This window comes from Pristiophorus japonicus, chromosome 14 (assembly GCF_044704955.1).
Source record: "Pristiophorus japonicus isolate sPriJap1 chromosome 14, sPriJap1.hap1, whole genome shotgun sequence".
Classification (NCBI taxonomy): Eukaryota; Metazoa; Chordata; class Chondrichthyes; family Pristiophoridae; genus Pristiophorus; species Pristiophorus japonicus.
In genome coordinates, this window is record NC_091990.1 from 63063368 (window position 1) to 63086401 (window position 23034).

Below are 23034 nucleotides of genomic sequence, written 5' to 3' on the forward strand. Positions count from 1 at the left end.
AACACCTTTCATCATTTTCTAGCTTTTCACCATTTAGAAAGTACTCTGTTCTACCCTTTTTAGATCCAAAGTAGATAACCTCAAATTTGCCTACATTGAAATCTATTTACCACGGTTTTGCCCTTTCGCTTAATCCATTAATATCTCTTTGTAATTTTATGCTTCCATCTATACTGCTTACAACACCACCTATCTTTGTGTCATCGGCAAATGTGTAGCTTTCTATCCCATCATCTAAGTCATTAATAAATACAGTGAATAGTTGTGGGACACCACATGTCCACATCCTGCCAATTAGAGTACCTGTCCATTATCCCTACTCTCTGTCTCCTGTTGTTCAACCAATTTCCTAACCAAGTTAATAATTTGCCTTTAATTCCCTGAGCTTCAACTTTAACCAACAGTCTTTTATGATAGACTTTATCAAATGCCTTCTGAAAGTCCATATAAATAACATCCATAGATGTTACCCTGTCCACTACTTTAGTCACCTCTTCAAAAATTCAGTCAGGTTCATCATGCATGACCTACCATTTACAAATCCATGCTAGCTCTATACAGTAAACTACTGACTCTTCAGTGATATTGAACATGGAATTGCACAGAGCTGGAAATGTTGCTGAATAGATGACCATTTAGGAAAATGCAGCCATCAAAGTACAAGTTTCTTCACGTTGTGACAATGTGATTCCACGGATGTTTTAGATGCAGTACATCAAACTGTGTGTTCCTGGCAAATCGGAAAGATGTCTGTTGAAGAATTTCCAAACAGTATCAGTTTCTGGAATAGCATAGAGTATTCTTCATACATCGACCATTATTCACTTTAAATGCTGTATCAGTGAAGTGATGATAACATTGTGCACCTCTCTGAAAAGAAGAGGTTATGGGGTCGAAATGGCCCACCGCTGGAAACGGGGCGTACGCACCCGTTTCTCGCGTTTTTACCGCTGTGGTGGATGAGGTGGCCTCTTGAGCGAAATTCTTCTCTTTGGCTTTTTATTCAGCGGTCTGAAAGTTGCTTATAATGGGGGTGGATATGCGCCGGTGAGTACACTGGAGGGCCGGAAGTTGGGGCGGGGTATCGAGTCTGCTGCTATCAGTCATCACTGTAGCGCTGATGATGCCATCACGCACCGCGTCACCACGGCTTTCCCCTTCATTTAAAGGGGAGAGCCTTCGCGATTTTTAAAGTTCGGTCCACTGGGCCACCAGGTAGGGTTTCGGCCAGGCCAGCGGCCTGGCACCCAAGAGGGTTGTGTGAAGCTGTCTGTTGGCGGCCCGGCTGAACCCGGGGGCATAATTGTCGGCCCGACATGCCAGTCGGCCGTCAAAAATGGGAGCCGCGCCGCCATTTTAGAAGGCCACAACCAGCCTTAGAAAAGCAAGTTTTAGCATCGCCCGGCGGGGGGAAGATTTTCTTGGCGGAATTTCGCCTTCTGGGGGAAACATCGGAAGTGCACACTCTGATGACTCACTTAGGATGGCTCGGCAGCAGCGGAGCGGTGGGGAGGGAGCGGGTCACCGCCGGGATACCGCAGGAGCGGAATTTTGATAATGGCGGCCATTACACGAAAAATTGGCCATTGCACTCCGCAGCGTGGCCACCGATTTCTGGTGGTAACAGGCCTTAAGGAAAGGGGCAATTTCAGCCCCATACTCTTAAAGTATCTTGCAAGGTCACTTGATTGTACTCTTTATTATGTTTTGTAACTTTTTAATTATTGTTTCTGAGTTTATATCAAGCACATTTATCTAAAATAACAATGAGAGGTTCAGTGTAATAAAAAATGCAACAGAATTGTACAAAACTAGTTAGATTCAAAATAAGGTGGTCATAATGTGTGATTCTCAAAGCAGCTGTTCAGTACTGAGGACTGCAATGCTTGGCTAAAATTACTAAATATGATCATTAAAAGTTTTGGCTCCTGTTATTTAAAAAAAGTTACTTACACAATGGAATCTTACCTGCAGTATCATAATACACTGGACCTGCCACAAACTCGACAGCAGGCCAAAGACTACCATACTCCTCCAGTTGTGGAGGTGAGGACTAGAGGCAGAATGCAGTCACCGCCATCAGGCACATGCCACATACTGGTCTCAGTGGAGCTTTCAACTTTAAAATCAATATAATGCCTGCCTGTTTAAATGTGTTCCTCGCTTACACAGCACCATCTGATCTTGCTGGTAGAAGACTGAGGCACTCGAGTGGAAGGAGGCAGAGCAATCAGCTGTACAGTAATTTGGGGTGTCTTTGATTATCTGCCTATTTCAACTAACTTCAAGAAGTGCTCCTTGAAGGATACGAAGATTGGTAGAAAGTATTTGGAATTTGCAGTCAGCGGCGAAGGAATGGTGCTCGCCGTTCATTACTTGTACAGTTGTCCACAAACTTTTTGTAAGCTTTTGAGCGGCGACTTACGGTTACTAGAGATCCTTTTCAGCGCAGCGCCCTCTACAGGGGGATCTGTGATGTGCGTGAACAGGGAAAGCAACAGTGTAGCTCTTCTGCCTATCAGATTAAAGAATCTTCACTGAGACATGCAGGCCGGGATTTTTTATTATCTGGGCAGTCGGTCAGGACGCTGTTCTTTTCATCCAGCTCCTCAGAGCGACTTTTCCTTAATGGGGCCTATTAAGGCAGCCCTGCGCATTACCCGACCCTATTAAATGGTGCGGGTCTGGTGATGTCATCGATGACTCATTTCCAGCTGGGATATTGAGTCTTGGCCACATTGCATTTGAAGTTTCATTTAGGAGTGTACAGACTGTACATTTCAGCATCTGCTTACTGCTCAGCCTTGCATACATGGCTTCACAGAGGCAGAGGACTGCACCCAGGTTTTTCGATGACTCCCTACATATTCTTGTGGAGGTAGCCAGAGCATGCAGGGAGGTCCTTTTCCCTGCTTATGGGTGCAAGAGACCTCAACAGGAGACAAAAAAAGTCTAACTCGACATAGCCGAGGAGGTGAACAGCAGGGATGTGCTGAGGCGGATCTGGGTGCAGCGCTTGCATAATCTCATGAGATCAGGAAAGGTGAGTGCACAACTACACTCAACTTCATCCTGCTGTGCCTACCATCACATCCCCATCAGTCTACCTTCCCAAGCCTATTCCTGAATATCATTACTCATACCAACATACCCTGCACATCCATCCATAATTCTCTCTATATCTACATACTCACATCCCCATCTGACTAACCACCCCTCACACTCACCCTCATCCTAACACACTCATTCCAACTAACACCACATAAGGAGGCCATTGGCATGACACTCCCTCATAGTCACTCTCTAAAGAGTAACCCACACATTCCTTACGCTCATGCCATCTCTCTCACTCAAACTTCTATTTTTTCCCACCTTGCAGGAGAAGAAAGCCCATAATAACAGGAAGAGAAAGTGAACCGGAAAGTGGCCCATCATCATTTGCCATGTTGACATCAGCAAACGAGGTCGCCCTGGAGGTCTTTGGAGTTGTGAGCAGCTGGCGGTGGGAGAAGGAGAGAGGGGGACCTCTCAGCAACCTGGCGACAGAATTACATCTCATACAGCCACATGGCATACTCATATGGTGACTAATATCAGCAAACAGTGAATGTTTATCATATGCATAATGGTATTGTTACCCATTCTTAATATCATTTTTCTAAATCATCTCTTTATTCTCCCACAGGTCCATCAAGAGCCGCCCCCCCCCCCCACCTGACTGTTCGGCGGAAGAGGAAGATGACTCTTCAGAGGAACCCCCAGCCTCTGAGGGTGCACTGTCACCAGACATAAGCGCACCCAGCACCAGCGCAGATACATACACCTCGGTGGGATGTACGTGAGAGAGAGTAGTGTTATTGCCCGGTGTCTCACAGGTCATAATTGAGTGGAGATGGTGTTGACAGGGACAGCAGTGGAAACTCCTCGCCGGAGGGCGCAGGACATTCACAGCTCTGCTCAGCTGCATGCAGACGCTCAGCCTCAATGGGCCATCGAGAATGAGGGCGATCCTGGAGGTGCATGAAGAAGTGCAGGAGCCTCGATGACTGCAAATATCCAGAGAATGGAGGAGTCAATCTTCAACACATGCATCACAGAATTGCTGGCGTTGGCGACTGTAGGCTCTTTCAGGGAACGGATGTCCACCTGCATGGAGCAGCTAATGTGCCACTCAGCTTAGCACATGTTGTCTATGGAGGATAGATGGTAGAGGCTCATGGACCTCTTCTCTAGCAGGGATGTTAACGTAGACTTGGGTCATCATGACCCCACTGCAGTGCAGCAACGTTCTCTCCAGCTCCTTGCTAGCAGGGAAATGCGGGTGGCCCATGAGAGGGATGATGGTTAATGGGGACATGGAAGTGGGGGCTCCTCTCAAAGTGCTCACATTTCTCCCCCGTTACCTCCCCCTAAGTTAGAGCCCCAGATGCCTCCTGGGATTGTGATGGCCAAGTCTGCCCATGTACAGTCGCAGGAGGAACAGACTTTGGTGAGGCCGTCAAAGGCTCCAAAACCCAGAGGATGTCCGTCAAAAGTGTCTACGCAGTCGCAGCAGAGAAGTGAGCAGGCTGCCTCTACCTCTATTGAAGCCACGGGGTTGCACTGCGTTAAAGCACACGAAAAAGAAAAATGACACAGACGTAGATGCACAAAAGTAAGCACATGGGTGTTTAAAGAAGTGTTTTTGTTACGGTTCCATTACTGTTATGTCACAGATAAAACTATTTATTTTCACCACTTTCCCAGTCATGCCTGTTTTTGCCTGCTACTTTGGAAGTGGCTTAGTGAGTTGGAGTGAATGGTGAAACATAATGTTACCTTCAGCAATGGGGGGGTCAGTCTGAAAGGAATAGCTTTGTCATTATAGAGATGCTTTACGGTGTTGTTGGGGGGAACCTGGCACAGCATGTGGTGGCCATATGGTTGTAATACAGGAAGTTAAGTAAATCTGGCCATGATGAGGCCATCCCTGGCAGCAATGTGCTCGGGTGTTGGTGGGATGCGGACTGCAGGTTCCTCCTGCTCCTCCTCGTCTTCCAGCTAATGCTCCTCCTCCTCTGAAGAGGCTGTGCGTTCTGTGCCTTGCTCCTCATGCAGCGCTAATCCTTGTTGCTGTGCTATGTTATGCAGTGCGCAGCAGAGGACAACGATTCTGGAGATCTGGCTGGTGCATACTGAAGGGCTCCTCCAGTTCCGTCAAGGCATCTGAAGCGCATTTTCAGCATGCCTATTGTTTGCTCTATGACACATCTGGTGTACATGTGGTCTTCTTTATATCTCTCCTCAGCCTCGGTACTTGGCCTCCTCAAGGGTGTCATGAGCCACATCTTAAGTGGATAGCCCTTGTTTCCAAGCAGCAAACAAGTGTGTTTGGTGGTACGAAGAACTGAAGGAGTGTGGATGCTCCTTAAAAACAATGTCCTGTCCTAATATCTCCTTATGTGGCTAGGTGTCAAACTTTGTTTGATAATGCTCATGTGAAGCACCTTGGGACGTTTTACTATGTTAAAGGTGCTATATAAATGCAAGTTGTTGTTGTTGAGTTACATATTTTTTGTTGGGTAAGTGTATCAAGGGAAATGGAGCAAAGGGCGGAAAATGGAGTTGAGGTGAAGATCTGTCATGGTCAAATTGAATGGTAGAGCAAGCCCGAGGGCCTATTCCCTTCCCTAATATGCCTCTGTTACAAAAGTAAACTAATGAAATGTATTACAGAACATGTCAGAGGGGTTTAATCCTGTTGTGCTTCTACAGATATCTCTGACAAAAGTGAAGCTAATCATATTCCTCAACAACTCCAGACAGTCTGACTCCAATCAATCAATCACTTAGCATTACCACATATTGTTTAAATATTGCATTAGGATGCTACATTCCTCCTAATTTAGCAAAGTATTTCTGCCTACGTATGCTACGTACTTATGTCAGCTATATAACTACTAACTCCATGATAATGCACATATTTAACAGTCACATTTAGCAACATGCTCTTTAGAATCCATCTATAAGAAAACTGCACCGTGGCAACAACTGTGCATCTTGAAATTATAGGTCACATTCAATGGTCCCAGCTAAAATCTGCTAGGACCACCATGCTGGTTGAATGATGAGATGGCCTCACCGGATGTAGTGAGGCTAGACCATGAATCTCCCTTGCGCATATGCTCTCTGTGCAGCTTGAGCCGTGTTCACAAAGTATGATGAAGGGCTTCTGTAGATTATCTGGAGCATACAGCCCTTAAAGAAATGCTGCTGAAATTTAAATAAATACAATTTGGGGGATTACAAATGTGTGAGCCTTTTTATAGAAAGAAAGGATTGTAAGAAGTTAGTAACCTATACAAAAGCGATACAGAGGGAGGCCGAGGGCAGGGGGTGGGGTGGGGGACTATGAGCGAGACCAAAAGGGTGCACCCCAAAATGGAATCACGAAATGGAATCACTGGGGAGACTGCAGTTTGGTAGTTGGTAAAGTGGACATGCTTCTGCATGAGATGGGTGCAAAGAGACTTATTGGCACACCAGGGCAACCTAGAGAATACAGCAGTGCACCATATCTCTCAGGAAGTGGCAGCCAGGTTAATCACTGTCTACTATATCTGCAAGACCTGGCAACAGATGTAGCAGAAGATGAGACATTTTAAGAAATCTGACAAGGTAAGACGAACCAACAGCACCATGTACCAGGTAGATGTCATAAGATTCCATGCCATAAAGTGTTGTCTGTCAACCTATTTCACATTTATTGTTCACCCATGCCTAGCCTTCCAACAACTTTACAGCTCTTTCACTGCATCTCATGCATATCCATAATTCAATATAATTGAAAGCTTTGACACACTCACATCTTCCAAGTGCTTCATACATCAAACCACTGTTGCACAAACCTACTGATACACAGGATCAGCATCATCTGATATTGCCATGCTAACTGTGAATGAGCCATAAACATAATATTTGACAGCAGTCGTGGTCTTGTTAGCCACTGGAAGTGCTATCCCTATGTTGTAAGTTGACTGCAGATAGCAAAAATATGCCCTGTTGACCCAGAGCAAGCTGAGCCAGTTTCCTTGATTCATTGCTAACGAGACGTGCCATAATCCTGCAGATTATTTGGAACCTACTGCTCTTCCTGCCAAGCCTTCTTTCATCTTGTAACACATCAACTGTGAAATATAGTACTTCAGACACTTTAAAAATATTTTTTTTCTGAATTAATAAGAATTTAGAAACATGGAAAAATGTTTAGCAAAAACTCTACTAAAAAGATGGTGTAAACATAACAAAAACACATACAATGCAACTTGAGTTCCATCCGTCATGAAGCTTCCCTTGCTCTATTTCAAATACTGCTGAATTGTGCTCAGCATTCATTTAAGTATTTTTGCATCAAATCTCAGCCTTAATGAAGCTTGTGTACATAACAGCTACATAAATTTCAATTCACATTAAAATAAAACAGTGCTGAATTGCAGGTCTGAAAGAAATTGTTGAAGACCAATTCAGTGCTTCCACTGTGCCAGTTGCATATCTGTTCCCTTCTGTGCCAAGAGTTAGCTCTTATAAATATTATTTTGGTGATCTGCAGTCCCTCAAGAGATTTTGATTTAGGCTTGTTGACTGTTTTTTGGACTTGACGATATGCTTGGTTCTGACTGAAGTGGCAATGTGATTGCCTAGTTAATAGGACAGTTCATTAACTTCAGTGTCAGCTGTGGCTCAGTTGGTAGCACACTTGCCCTGAAGTGAGAAGGTTGTGGGTTCAAATCCCACCCTAAAGACTTGAGTGTACAAATCTAGGCTGATACTCCTGTGCAGTATTGAAGGAGTGCTGCACTGTTGGAGGTCCATCTTTCAGATGAGTTGTTAAACCACTCAGGTGGATGTAGAATATTCTTTGGCACTATTTTGAAGAAGAGCAGGGGAGTAATCCCCAGTGTCCTCACCAATATTTATCACTCAATTAACATCACTAAAACAGATTATCTGGTCATTATCACATTGCTGTTTGTGGGAGATTGCTGTGCACAAATTGGCTGCCGTGTTTCCTACATTATAACAGCGACTATACTTCAAAAGTACTTCATTGGCTGTGAAGTGCTTTGGGACGTCCAATGGTCATGAAAGGCGCAATATAAATGCAAGTCTTTCTTTAACAACAGCTGGTGAAACTGGTCAAACTGATGCAAAACCATCAGTAAAACAACAGATTTGGCTAGTTATACAATGAAAAATTGTATTAGAGGGTTTTATATGTTTTTTGGTTGAATTCCTCTGTACTACCCAAGATGATATGTTTCACGCATCTGGCCTTTAACTTGGATAATATATATTCCAGATCCAAGTCACTGCTTAATCATACCATTCAACTATTTTTGCATTCTCCAAAATAGCAAATGAATACCTTTTTAAATTAATTCTCGGGATGTGGCCATCGCGAGTAAGGCTAGCATTCATTGCCTATCCCTAGTTGCCCTGGGAAGGTGGTGGGCCGCCTTGTTGAACAGCTGTAGCAGTTTGATTTTATAGACTCTACAGCAGAGAAACAGGACATTTGGTCCAACTGGTCCATGCCAGTGTCTATACTCCACACCATCCTCTTCCGACGCTAATTATCTCTTCCCACCCTGTCCCCGTATCCCTTTAATCTTTCTCCTGTATGTAGACATCAAATGATCTCTAAACACTGAATGGCTTACTAAGCCACTTCAGAGGGCTGTTAATAATCAACTATGTTAGCGTGGGACTGGAAGAGCATATAGGCCAGACTAGGCAAAGACATTCCTTATAAGCTGCGGCAGCATGGTAGTGCAGCTCTCTGCCAGTCAAGCGCAGCCCGGGACCGGCTTTTACAATGTTAAAGTTTGCGCTTGCAAAAAAACTATGAATAGGGTTCTTGCACCCAAAGAAAACAGGAAATAGAGAGTAGTTGTGAACAGTTGTTTTTTGGACTGGAGGAAGGCATACAGTGGTGTTCCCCAGAGATCGGTTCGAGGACCACTGCTTTTCTTGATATATATTAATGACTTGGATGTGGGTGTACAGAGCGCAATGTGATTGGCAAAAGAATCAAAGGCGACATAAGAAAACACTTTTTTACACAGAGAGTGGTTAGGATCTGGAATGCACTGCCTGAAAGGGTAATGGAGGCTGACAATCACTGCTTTCAAAAGGGAGTTGGATAAGTACCTGAAAGAAAAATACTTGCAAGGTTACGGGGGAAAGGACGGAAGAATGGGACCAGCTGAGGTGCTCTTGCGCAGAGACGGCACGGGCTCGATGGGCCGAATGGCCTTCTGTGCTGTAATGATTCTATGATTAAATATGTCTTTGAACAGATGGCTAATATTAATATGTTGCTTTGCGAAACAAATTTATTGTTCGTCACTATAAACTTGAGGCATCATTACAGAGGGAAAAATCATAGAGTCATAGAATGTTTCCAGCACAGAAGGAGGTCATGCGGCCCATCGAGCCAGTGCCGGCTCTCTGCAAGAGCACTTCAGCTAGTCCCACTCCCGCACTCTTTCCCCGTAGCCCTGCAATGTTTTTTCATTCCAGTACTAATCCAATTCCATTTTGAAAGCCATGATTCAGTCTGCCTTCACTACCCTTTAAGGCAGTGCAATCCAGATCCTAAATCCTAACTACTCACTGCATAAAAATGTTTTTCATCATGTCGTCTTTGGTTCTTTTGCCAAACACGATTTGGCTTTAACAAATCCATGCTGGCTTTCCTTAATTAATCCACACTTGTCCAAGTGACTGTTAATTTTATCCCTGATTATTGTTTCTAAAAGCTTCCCCACTAACGAGGTTAAACTGACTGGCCTATAATTGCTGAGTTTATCTTTAAACCCTTTGTTGAACTAGGGTGTAACATTTGCAATTCTCCAGTCCTCTGGCACCACTCCCATTTCTAAGGAGAATTGGAAGGTTATGGCCAGTACCTCTGCGATTTCTTCCTACACTTCCCTCAGTGTTTTAGGATGAATCCCATCCGGTCCTGCTGACTTATCTATTTTAAGTATTGCTAGCCTTTCTTGTTAAGAATGTGTTCTTTCCAAACACTCTCCAGTTCTGACAAAGGGTTGTCGACCCGAAATGTTAACTATGTTTCTCTCCACAGACGCTGCCTGACCTGTTGAGACTTCCAGTTTTTTCTGGGTTTTTTATTTCAGATTCCAGCATCTGCAGTATTTTGCTTTTTTATTAGCCTTTCTAGTACCTCATCTTTATCAATTATTATTCCATTCAGTAAATCATCTACCTCCTATTTTACTATATCTATGGCGACATTTTCTTCCTTGGTGAATACAGATGAAAAGTACTCATTTAATACCTCAGCCATACCCTCTACATTCATGCACAGGTCTCCTTTTTGGTCCCTAATTGGCCCCACCCTCCTCTTACTACCCGTTTACTATTTATATGCCTATATTCAGTGCAGAGAGAGGTGAGTCAGCAGCAGAGCTGGTTAATCTTTGCCACTGGACGAAGACCTAGCTCTGCCAAGCTTGTGTGGTGGCTGGTGTGCAATGGCCACCACACGTTAAAAAAATCCACGCGCAGGCATCTTCCACCCTCTGAGATTTAACTCGGGATTTGTAATATTAGGTCCTTCATTGAAACACCTCTGAACCTTTTGGCGTGGAAGCGTCATCCTCGATTCGAGGGACTGCCCATGATGATGATATGCTTATAGAATTTGGATAACCTTTTATGTTAGTTGCCATTCTATTCTCATATCTTCTCTTTGCCCCACTTATTTTCTTTTTCTCTTCTCCTCTGAACTTTCTGGGGCCGAAATTGCCAGGAAATGGGGCACACGCACCCCGTTTCAGTTGTTTTCACTGCCGTGGTGGATGAGGTGGCCTGTTGAGCGAAATTCCGCTCTTTGCCTTTTTTTCGGGGGACCGGAAGTCGCTCATAATGGAGATGGTGGTGCAACGGTGAGCACACTTGAGGGGCGGAAGTTGGGGGGTGTGGAGTGTCAGCCGCTGTCAGTCATCACGACACCGCGTCACCACAGTTCTCCCCTTCGTTTAAAGGGGAGAGCCTGCACCACTTTTAAAGTTTGGTCCACTGGGCCACCAGGGAGGGTTTCGGCTAGGCCAGGGGCCTGGTTCCCAGGAGAGGGTGCCAAGCTGCCTGTTGGTGGCCCGGCCGAACCCGGTGGCATAATTGTCGGCTAGACATGGCAGTCGGCCAGAAAAAAAACACATGGCAGCAGTGGGAGCCACACCGCTATTTTAGAAGGCCACAGCCTCACTGCGCCGTCTCAAAAAAGCAGGTTTTGGCACTGCCCGACGGGAGGTAGATTTTTTCGTCAAATTTTGCCATTCGGGCGGGGAACATCGGCGGTGCACACTCTGATGATGCACTTAGGCTGGCTCAGCAGCAGCAGAGCGGCGGGGGGGGGGGGGCGGGTGAGCGGGTCACCGCCGGGATACCGCAGGAGCGGAATTTTGATAATGGCAGCCATTGTACGAAAAATCGGCGGCCATTGCACTCCTGAGCGTGGCAGCCGATTTCTGGTGTTAACAGGCCTTAAGGGAAGGGGCAATCTAGGCCCCTCTATATTTAGCCTGATTCTCAGATGTACTTTTGACCTGACATCTGTCATACATCTTTTTCTACTTCAGCTTACTCTCTAACTCTTTCATCATCCAGGAAGCTCTGACTTTAGTTGCCCTACCTTAATGGGAATGTACCTCGACTGTACCCAAACTATTTCTTCTTTAAAGGCAGCCCATTGCTCCACGACAGTTTTGCCTGCCAATCCTAGATTCCAATTAACCTGGGTCAGATCTGTTCTCATCCCACTGAAATTGGCCTTCTTCCAATTAAGTACAGGTATTTTTACTCTAGATTGCACCCTGTCCTTTTCCACAGTTAATCTAAACCTTAAGATACTATAATCATTGTTCCCTAAATGTTCGCCTACTGACACTTGCTCCACCTGACCCACCTCATTCCCCAGAACCAGATCCAGCAATGCCCCTTTCCTTGTTGGGCCAGAAACATACTGATGAAGAAAGTTCTCCTGAACACACTTCAGAAATTCTTCACCCTCTCTGCCCTTTACACTATTGTTATTCCAGTCTATATTAGGATGGTTGAAGTCCCCCAATATCACTACTCTATTTCTTGCACCTCTCTGTAATTTCCCTGCAAATTTGCTTCTCTATATTTTCTCCACAAGTTGCTAGCCTATAGAATACATCTAGTAGTGTAATGGCACCTCTATTATGTTTTAACTCTAACCAAATAGATTCTGTCCTTGATCCCTCCAGGACATCCTCTCTCTCCAGCACTGTTACATTCTCCTTAACCAATACTGCCACAACACTTCCTTTGTTTCCTTCCCTATCTTTCCTGAACACCCTATTCAATTAAGTACAGGTATTTTCACTCTAGATTTAATACCCAATCCTTCCCTTTTTTGAGCCAGGTCTCCATTATTGCCAAGTCATCATATTCCATGTGGCTATTTGCACCTTGATAACTATGCATCGTGCATTCACAAACATACACTGTAAACCTATCTTAGACCATCCTGTGTTCTCTCTTAATCTGACCCCACCTAATACCGCACTATTTCTTACGCTAGTGCTATCCGTCTCTCCCAATCCTTTGTGGCTTTTGTTTCTCCTTTCTAATGCGACATCCTGGTGCCCATCACCCTGCCAACTTAGTTTTAACCTTCCCCAACAGCACTAGCAAACCTCCCCACGAGGCTATTGGCATCAGTTCTGTTGAGGCGCAAACCGTCCGGCCTTCACAGGTCCCACCGGCCCCGATGCCCCAGGAATCTGAAGCCCTCCCTCCTGCACCATCTCTCCTGCCACACATTCATCTGCTCTATCCTATTTCTATACTCAATCATGCGTGGCGAGTAATCCAGAGATTACTACCTTTGAGATCCTGCGTTTTAATCTCTTTCCTGGAGTTCTCGCATTGCACAGGATGTGCATTCCGCTGGACCGAGCTGCCCTGCCATGCCTTTACTTATTCGACTATTAACTAACATTTTTTTTTAAGTAACTTACAGAAATATACTTAAGACTTAAAAAAAAACAATCACCAACTACTCACCAATCAGCTCCTTCCCTTGCACTGATGTCACTTCTCTTCTTCGGCAGTCCCCCGGAGTTGAGGATGACATGGTTCCACACTAAAATGAGTTCTAAAGTGACTGATGAAACCAATGCGGGATCTACAGTCTCTGTCACAGATGGGGCAGGTGATGGTTGAAGGCATAGGTGGATGGGGTGCTTGGTTTGTCGTACGCTCCTTCCGCTGTTTGTGCTTGACTTCTGCGTGCTCCCAAAGAAGAGACTCAAAATGTTTTCCGCCTTCTCGGATGATTCTCGTCCACTTTAAGCGGTCTTTGGCCAGGGATTCCCAAGAGTCGGTGGGGATGTTACATTTTTTCAAGGAGGTTTTGAGGATGTCTTTGAAGCATTTTCTCTGCCCTCCTGGGACTTGCTTGCCATGACGGAGCTCGGAGTAGAATGCTTGTTTCAGGAGTCTAGCATTGGGCATGTGGACAATGTGGCCCGTCCATCGGAGCTGATCGAGTGTGATCAGTGCTTCGATGCTGGGGATGTTGGCCTGAGAGAGAATACTGACGTTGGTGCGACTGCCAATGGATTTGCAGGATTTTGCAGAGGCAGCGTTGGTGATACTTCTCCGGTGCTTTGAGGTGCCTACTGTACATAGTTCATGTCTCTGGGGCGGGTATCACTACTGCTGTGTAGACCATGAGGTTGGTGCCAGGTTTGAGATCCTGCTCCTCGAACACTCTTTTCCTCAGGCGACCGAAGACTGCACTAGCACACTGGAGGCAGTGTTGGACTTCGCCATCGATGTCTGTCCTTGCTGACAGTAGGCTCCCGCAATATGGAAAGTGGTCCACATTGTCCAAGGTCTCGTCATGGAGCTTGATCAGCAGTGCGGTATGGCGGGGACAGGTTGGTAGAGGACCTTTGTCTTACGGATATTTAATCTAAGGCCAAGACTCTCGTACATTTCGGTGAAGGTGTCAATGATGGTTTGGAGTTCGGCCTCCTAGTATGCACAAACGCAAGCATCATCTGCATACTCTAATTCAATGGCAGAGGTTGGAACAACCTTGGATTTGGACTGGAGGCGATAGCGGTTGAACAGTTTCCCGTTTGTCCTGTAGATTAGCTCGCTCTCTGACATTTGCGCTCCTTCCGGGCTCTTGGGCCTACCTTTATCTGCGGACCCTCCTCTCGCTGTCTCGCGGGTTTGTTCTCGTGTCTATTAACTTAGAGACCTTGGGTTCGGTAACTCCATTCCTCCTTTTCAGTCAGACGTCTCCACTGCCTTCCTCCTCTCCATTGAATTCTTGCACTCACAAAATTCCTTATTCTGCTTGCAAATCACTCAGTTTGCAAATCTCCCAGCTCTGAACTTGGTCTTAAGACCTCTTTTCAGCATGAGTTCAGCAGGCGAGACCCCTGTGAATGTGTGGGGTCTTGTCCTGTAACTCAGCAGTATGCAAAACAAGCGGGTCTGCAGTGACCCTTGGGTTACTCTCCAAATGCTTTGCTTGATAATTTGTACTGCACGTTCTGCTTGCCCGTTGGACGCAGGTTTGAACGGTGCTGACCTTACATGTTTTATGCTGTTAAGTTTTACAAACTCCTAAAACTCCTGTCTGGTGAAGCACGCCCCACTGTCGCTCATCACTATGTCAGGCAGACCATGTGTCGCGACCATGACATTGAGATTCTCTATGGTTGCCGTGGACGTACTGAATGACATGATTATACATTCTATCCACCTCGAATAAGCATCCACCACCACTAAAAACATCTTGGCCAGGAAGGGACCTGCAAAATCTACATGGATCCTGGACCAAGGTTTGGATGGCCATGACCACGGACTCAGCGGCGACTCCGCTGGTGCTTTGCTGAACTGCATGCAGGTATTGCACTGATGCATGCATGCTTCCAGTTCCGAATCAATTCCTGGTCACCATACGTGGGACCTGGCGATGGCCTTCATCATCACTATACCCAGATGTGTGCTGTGTAACTCACACACAAACTTCTCTCTCCCTTTCTTAGGCATTACCATTCGATCGCCCCACAATATGCAATCTGCTTGAATAGACAGTTGATCCTTGCGACGAATGTATGGTTTGGCCTTCTCGCACATTTGCTAAGGTATGGCAGACCAATCCCCTTTGAGGATGCAACCCTTTACCACCAATAATATTGGGTCCTGGCTGGTCCAGGACTTAACTTGTTGAGCCGTGACAGGGGTATCTACACTCTCAAGAGCATCCATGATTAACATTAAATCTGTCAGTTGTGGCGTTTCCACCTCCGGTGTGGGCAACGGCATCCAGGTCAAAGAATTGGCACAATTCTCTGTGCCAGGTCTGTGGCGAATGACATAATCATAGGCAGATAATGTCAGCGCCCACCTTTGGATGCGGGATGAAGCGTTAGTATTGATACCTTTGCTCTCGGAAAACAACGAAATGAGCGGCTTGTGATCGGTCTCTAATTCGAACCTCAGACTGAACAGGTATTGATGCATCTTTTTAACACGTACACACACGCAAAAGCTTCTTTTTCTAACATACTGTAGGCGCTTTCTGCTTTCGACAAACTTTTGGATGCATACGTGACACGTTGAAGTTTCCCGACTCATTGGCTTGTTGTAAAATGCAACCAATTCCATATGACGATGCGTCACAGGCCAGAACTAAATGTTTACGTGGGTCATAATGTTCCGGCAGCTTGTTCGAGCAAAGCAGATTGGTGGCTTTCTCGAAAGCTCTGTCTTGCAATGTGCCCCACACCCAGTTGTTGCCTTTTCTCAATAGCATGTGCATTGGTTCACGTAAGGTGCTCAATTTAGGTAGGAAGTTACCAAAATAGTTGAGTAGACCCAGGAACGATCACAGCTCCGTCACATTCTGCAGCTTGGGTGCATTCTTGATGGCTTTGGTTTTCACGTCAGTAGGTCTGATGCCATCAGCGGCGATTTTCCTCCCGAGGAATTCGACCTCCGGTGCCATGAAGACGCACTTCGAGTGTTTAAGTCTGAGTCCCATTCTGTCCAAACACAGTAGAACCTCTTCCAAGTTGTTCAGATGTTCCTTGGAGGCATGACCAGTGATCAGGATATCATCTTGGAACACGACGGTTCTGGCAACGGACTTCAGTAGACTTTCCATATTCCTCTGGAATATTGCTGCAGCCGAGCGAATTCCAAACGGGCACCTGTGATAAATAAACAGTCCTTTGTGTGTGTTAATGCACGTAAGTCTCTTCAATGTCTCAACCAACTCCTGCGTTATATAGTCCGACGTCAAGTCCAGTTTTGTGAACAACTTCCCTCCGGCTAGCATCGCAAACAAGTCATCAGCCTTCAGTAACAGGTACTGATCTTGTTTTGAAACCCTGTTGATCGTAGCCTTGTAGTCTCCACAGATTCTGACTGTGCCTTCACTTTTCAGCACAGGAACAACGGGGTTGGCCCATTCATTAAATTCGACCGGTGATATGATCCCTTCACGCTAGAGTCTGTCCAGTTCAATTTCGACCTTCTCCCTCATCATATACGGCACTGCCCAAGCTTTATGATGGATGGGTCTTGCATCTGAGTCCACATGGATCTGCAGCTTGGCTCCCATGAAGTTGCCGATACCTGGTTCGAACAACGAGGGGAACTTGCTCAATACTTGGGCACATATATCTTCCTCCGACGACAACGCCTTTATGTCATTCCAGTCGCATCTGATTTTCTCCAACCAGCTCCTGCCAAGCAGCATTGGGACATTGCCTGGAACAATCCACAGTGGTAACTTGTGAACCGCACCGTTACATCATTCATTGCACTGGAGAGGGTGTAGAGGAGATTTGCTAGGATGCTGCCTGGAATGGAAAATCATGGTTATGAGGACAGATTGGATCGGCTAGGTTTGTTCTTGTTGGAGCAGAGGAGGTTGAGGGGAGATTTCATCGAGGTGTATGGAATGTTGAGGGGCCTGGACATTGTGGATAGTAAGGGTCTGTTTCCATTAGTGAAGTGGGTTATTACGAGGGGGGATGGTTTTGGGGTGGTTGGTGGAGGGTTTGGAGGGGATTTGAGGCGGGGCTGGAACTCACTGCCTGGAAGAGTGGTGGATGCACAAACCCTCGCCGTTTTTGAGAGATGATTGGATGGGCACTTGAAGTGCCGTGGCCTGCAGGGTTGCGGACCTGGAGCTGCTAATTGGGATTGGACTAGATGACCTTTTGTTGGTCGGTGCAGATATAATGGTAAGTACTGCAGGGAATAGAATAGAGCCAGGCTGATCTCCTGGACTATTTTCGCTCGCCTGGATGGGTCGGAGAGGAATTTTCCCAGATTTTTTCTCCCTAAATTGGCCTGGGTTTTTATCTGGTTTTTGCCTCTCTCAGGAGATCACATAGCTCCGGTTAGGGTGGAGTGTAGATGTTTTTAGTAGAAGGGGTGTTGCAGTGGTGTGTGGCGGACTGGTTGGGCTGGGTGCTCTTTGTCTTTCCGTTATTGTTCATGGGTTTGTATGTAACCTTTAGGGCTGCTGACGAAGGGCCGTGTGGCTCTTTGTCAGCCGGCGCAGACACGATGGGCCGAAATGGCCTTCTTCTGCGCTGTAAATTTCTATGTTTCTATGTCTCCAAGCTCTGCACTCAAGCTAATGATATTGGCTATCTTGCACAGCAAGTGTCTTCCTCACCTGCTCGTTTATTTGAGCTACAGATGAGACAGTATTTATGCACTCACTCACCTCATCCTTGCAAATCTAGTGATGCACTTCTGCTTCAAATAGAGGCACCCTTTATTGCAGTATTTCCAATGCATGATCGGCGAATTGAGCCGCTCTGCATGAACAATTTCTGAGACCCAGCAGAAGCACAGCTTTAAGAAGAGTAAACAACTCTAAGAGTTGCTTATGCCAGATATCCCAGTCCCTGATCTCTGAGCACTCCCATCATGTAGTAAGTCCTGGGTGTGCCGTTAAAAGATTTAACTAAATTGACCTCACGTTTTCGGGCTAGACCCGCCTGTTGTTCCACAACTGTGTGTAGTACCCAATTCACAGTAGTCTTGGCAGCATTCTGCTGGGACTGTATTATTGGCTTCATCTGGCCACTTCTTTAAAAATCTGAAATTTCTTCTAAACATTGTGATTTTCCCATCATCATCTCGGTTACTGTACAAAATAGGCTCAATGGAAGCCAGCAGTGCTATGCCTTGTAAACAATCTTTACTTGTAGGTTCGCTTTTCATCTCGATGCAGTTTGATTGACACTGACAGAGGTAGAATTCTTTAATATTCAGTTGCTAATAATATAATTCTGCCAACAACAATTTGCCAGTTCAAAACAGATTATTTTTAATGAAACAACATTTCGACCTACTCATTTCACAGGTAACAAGTGATAAAGTTACAGATGTAATTGTCTCATTCTTTGGAGGAAAGCAAACCAATCAAGTTTATTATTTATATTTTTTAACAAACACTGATTAATTCATACAAATTCCTTTTAAAGCAGGCAGTCTCAAAACTACTGTGTTCCGACTGACCAAATCTATTTCTGTGCTTTTGTTGCAAACACCAAGCATTTTTTACCATAATGTTCTTAGGAACCCTGAAAGATTTTCTTTCTTGGATTTCTTGAATCATTGCAACACGACAGTGAAGAATATGATGATGCACAAGTATAAAATGAAATAATACTATGCAATTACAGTTTGGATTTCACCAGACATAGAAACAATATCTGATTAAAATGACTGCTGTGTCATTGACACTATATACAAGACCCTACATGCCCACAGACAGTCACTTGATTATTCGGTTGCTTTGTTAGTGCAACATTGTTGCAGGCGGCAGAGTGGTGGTGGCGGCGGGAGGAGGCAGCGGAGTGGTGGGGGGGGTTGCGGGTGTAGGGAGGTACAGGGTGAGGCAGGTTATGAGAGAACCATGTTATGGAAAATGGGGTTGTTATTTAATGAGATTAGTAGACTGAATATTTTTCGGTAAAATTACACATATGATTATTTGTGATGAACATTACATTCTGAGCTTATGAATATACGCAAATTGACAGACAGGCAAAGACCTACTGGTCCATCCATCCTGCCCGTACAGTAGTGATGCCTTATACATCTTAATACATGCACTTCTCCACCCCACCAAGTAATCTCGTGGGAGAGATGAAAACCAAATAAAAAATCTGGCAAATTCCTCTCTAACTCCCTTAGACGATCAAAACTACTTCATGAGACCATCTTGACCCTGATTAACATTACAAGATGATCTTGTACGAGATGATCTCCGCTTCAGCCAGAAACAGGTCCAGCTGTCAGTTGAACGAGCCAGCAATGAAAATATTCTCTGGGAAAAGAAGAATCTCTGAACTTCTAACCTATTCTTCCCTTACATAACTTGCAATCATGACCTCTGGTCCCCCCTATGCTATATAGTTGAAATAAATGGTCTACACAAATGCAACCTTATTTTTCGAACCATGATTAAATCACATCTAAATCTACACTTCTCTAAAGTATGGAGTCCCAGCTCTTTGAGCCTATCTGGGTAACTAAGATCCTTTAAATTGGGAATTAATATTGTGTCCCTCGTCTGCACCCTTTCCAAAGTCTCACTATCAACCACCATGTGAGGAGACCAAAACTGGACACAGTATTCTAACTGAGGTCTAATCAAGGTCTTGTACAAGGACAAAATGGTATGATACGTTTTATAGTGAATATTCTATAAACACACTTTAGTTTACAAAAAATATTGAAGTTGTTATTTTTAGAAATTGAGTCAGCATAGTTCAAATGGGTTTATCTTCTTTTTTCAGGAAGTGAAATTAAGAAACAACGGAAAATTAGAAGGCAGCATCCAAGATCAGCTGATGACTCTGGAACATTTATGGCACAAATTGGTAATTTTACTGAATTTACTGTATAAGAATGTTATAAGTTCCAAAATCGTGACTCGATCCTTACGTTCTGTTGCCAAAATTGTGGTCTCCTAACTTCTCAGCCAGATTATCTCTAGGGATTAAAAACGATGAGATGAATGGTTAAGTATGAGCCCAAAGTGCAGCTGTGGAAGGAGGGGAAGCAACAGATCTTTGGTAATAAAATGGAAATTTTTTAATGCTCCAGTATTATGTCTTTAATAAAGAAGCCACAGTTGTTAGTTTTCGGTTGGTAATTGAGTTTGAGGACGTACTTTAAATGTAGGTGAATCCACTGGTCTTTTAATAGCTCCAACTCTCCTATATCTGCAAGGATTCATGTTTTGACAAAAAAAAGAGTTGAACACAAGAAGCAAGTAGTCAAATTGCTGAATCTCTGGGATCTTAATGTTTCTTGTGGTTTCACATGTTGTATCTGCCTCTTAGATTACATTAAGTATTTGGGACAAATGCTAGTTTATTGCTGTTTAGTAAAACATAGTTGGCCTCAAAATTCTGTGGGGGCATGATTCATCATTTATTCCAGGATCGCGCCTGGCACAGAACCCCGCAACACTATTGTGTCTCTTCCCCCCCGCCACCCCTCAAAGGTTTGCTGGTGCAGGAGCTGGACCCTGCAGGAGAAAACATTTTGTGGTGTGAGGTGTCCCGTGCTGAAAACCCCCCCCAAAACTCTGGAGGTTTCTGGCTGGCCTGAGGGAGATACTGAGTCTCTCCTCACTTATCCCTGGAAAAATGATCTGGGTGCCCAAGTGGCCTCCTTACAATGCAGACCCCCAACACTTTTTGCCTCCTCATCTTAAGCGATGCAGGTCCCAACCTTATGCTGGAAGCCCATTTGGCTTTAATTCCGCTGGGATCAGGTAGGTAAGACTAGTGAAACCAGGCATAGCTGCACCTATTGTATGCTGCGTCCCAACTGAAGGCCAAATCTGAGAGCTCCTGTCTTGGGGTATCCCTGCCCCTGGGCCTTGCTCTCATTATATCAATGGTCTTGTTAGGGTGGACAGAGGCTTATACAGGGTATTGGTGAGGCCACACCTGGAATATTGCGTACAGTTTTGGTTTCCATATTTAAGAAAGGATATACTTGCTTTGCAGGCAGTTCAGAGAAAGTTCATTAGGTTGATTCTGGAGATGAGGGGGTTGACATGAGGAAAGGTTGAGTAGATTGGGCCTCTATTCATTGGAATTCAGAAGAATGAGAGGTGATCTTATCGAAACATGTAAGATTATGAGGGGGCTCGACAAGGTGGATGCAGAGAGGATGTTTCCACTGATTTGGGGAGACTAGAACTAGGAGGCATAATCTGAGAATAAGGGGCTGCCCATTTAAAACAGAGATGAGGAGGAATTTCTTCTCTCAGAGGATTGTAAATCTGTGGAATTCGCTGCCTCAGAGAGCTTTGGAAGCTGGGTCATTAAAAAAATTTAAGACAGAGATGGACAGTTTCTTAACCAATAACGGGTTTATGGGAAGCTGGCAGGGAAGTGGACCCGAGTCCATGATCGGATCAGCCATGATCGTATTAAATGGCGGAGCAGGCTCGAGGGGCCGAATGGCCTTCTCCTGCTCCAATTTCTTATGTTCCTATGTAGCTTTCATCTGCGTACTGCTGCGTACAGTTCTGGTCGCCATGTTATAAAAAGGATATAGGGGCCGAACTTGGTCAAGGCCTCTGCCCGCCCAAGTGCAGCCAAGGTACTTTCGGTGGGGTTTTTATCGCCGAGGTCCCTCGAAGGTCGGTGAGTGGCAAATCAACATCGTACGCCAGCAATCTGGGCGGCAGAGGCGCTTGCTGCCCAAGTGCCGTCGAGGATGGAGTCGGGCCCACGGGGGGTCGAAGAGGTAAAAATAAAAATCATCACCAACAAAAAAAAACATCCGACTACCTACAGGGGACCCCATCCAGGTAAGTACCTGTAAAGAAATAATTTAAAAACATTCCACTTACCTTTTTTACAGGATCTTGACCCTCACCATTCAGGACCGAGCAGCCTCCACGCAGCGGTCCACCGCTGTCCTGCCGTCGACTCCAGCCAACTCCCGCCCGTACCAATCTGACATCTCGGCGGGTGGGAGTCTACTTACGTGCATCGGCCGTCCACTGACATCGGCGTGCGCTTCCCGGAGGTTCTCCCTTCCCGCCCACTCCAGGCCACGTTGAATGTGGCACTGGGCGGTTCGAGCAGAGGAATGTCGGCGGCAGTGGGCGGTAAGTTCATCAATTTCGGCTCCATAGAGGCACTGAAGAGGACACAGAGAAGATTTACAGGGACGATACTAGAAATGCATATCAGGAAAGGATGAACAGGCTGGCTCTCTTTTCTCTTGAAAAAAGAAGGCTGAGGGGTGACCTAATAAAGGTCTTTAAAATTATGAAAAGTTTTGATAGAGTGGATACCGAGACAGTGACCCAGAAATTGCAGTCGTAAGCTTCCTGCAAGAGGATACCTCCGACCTGGAAAATTTCTACGAATCTACCTGGTGGTTCGGGAGGTTCAGAGGCTTCTGGTCTTGGGCTTCTATGCGATTCGGAATCACCATAAATATGAATGGGAATACCCCCAAAAACACACAAACACTTAAAATAATTTGTTTTTAAACATCAGAGGTTAAAATTAATCAGAATGGAATTTAATTACAGGTAATTATTTAAAATAAAAATTAAATTTTTTGAAAAATAAATTTACATATTTTAAAGGATCTAAAAATAAACTTACCTTATTCAACAGGATGTTACATGTTTAAATTATTGAAGTAAATGTCTTTTATCCCCAGTGTCCTGGCCAATATTTATCCCTCAATCAATATAACAAAAACAGATTATCTGGTCATTATCACATTGCTGTTTGTGAGAGCTTGCTTGTGCGCAAATTGGCTGCCATGTTTCCTACATTGCAACAGTGACTGCACTTCAAAAGTACTTCATTGGCTGCAAAGTGCTTTGAGACGTCCGGTGATCGTGAAAGGCACTATATCAATGCAAGTCATTCTTTTTTTCTTTCTTTAAAAACCTTATGC

General features: G+C 45.0%; 1 protein-coding gene across 5 annotated transcripts in view; it reads left to right on the forward strand.

Moving 5' to 3' along the window:
* LOC139279927 (adhesion G protein-coupled receptor B2-like) overlaps positions 1-23034 on the forward strand; it is a 1236268-nt gene that overhangs the window by 452115 nt on the left and 761119 nt on the right. For 4 of the 5 annotated variants that reach the window (XM_070899255.1, XM_070899259.1, XM_070899256.1 and 1 more), the window contains exon 3: positions 19887-19970. The exons of the other annotated variant lie outside the window; for it this stretch is intronic. In XM_070899255.1, coding sequence (XP_070755356.1) covers positions 19887-19970 — 84 coding nt within the window. The remainder of the gene's footprint in view (positions 1-19886; positions 19971-23034) is intronic. 5 annotated transcript variants of the gene reach the window in all.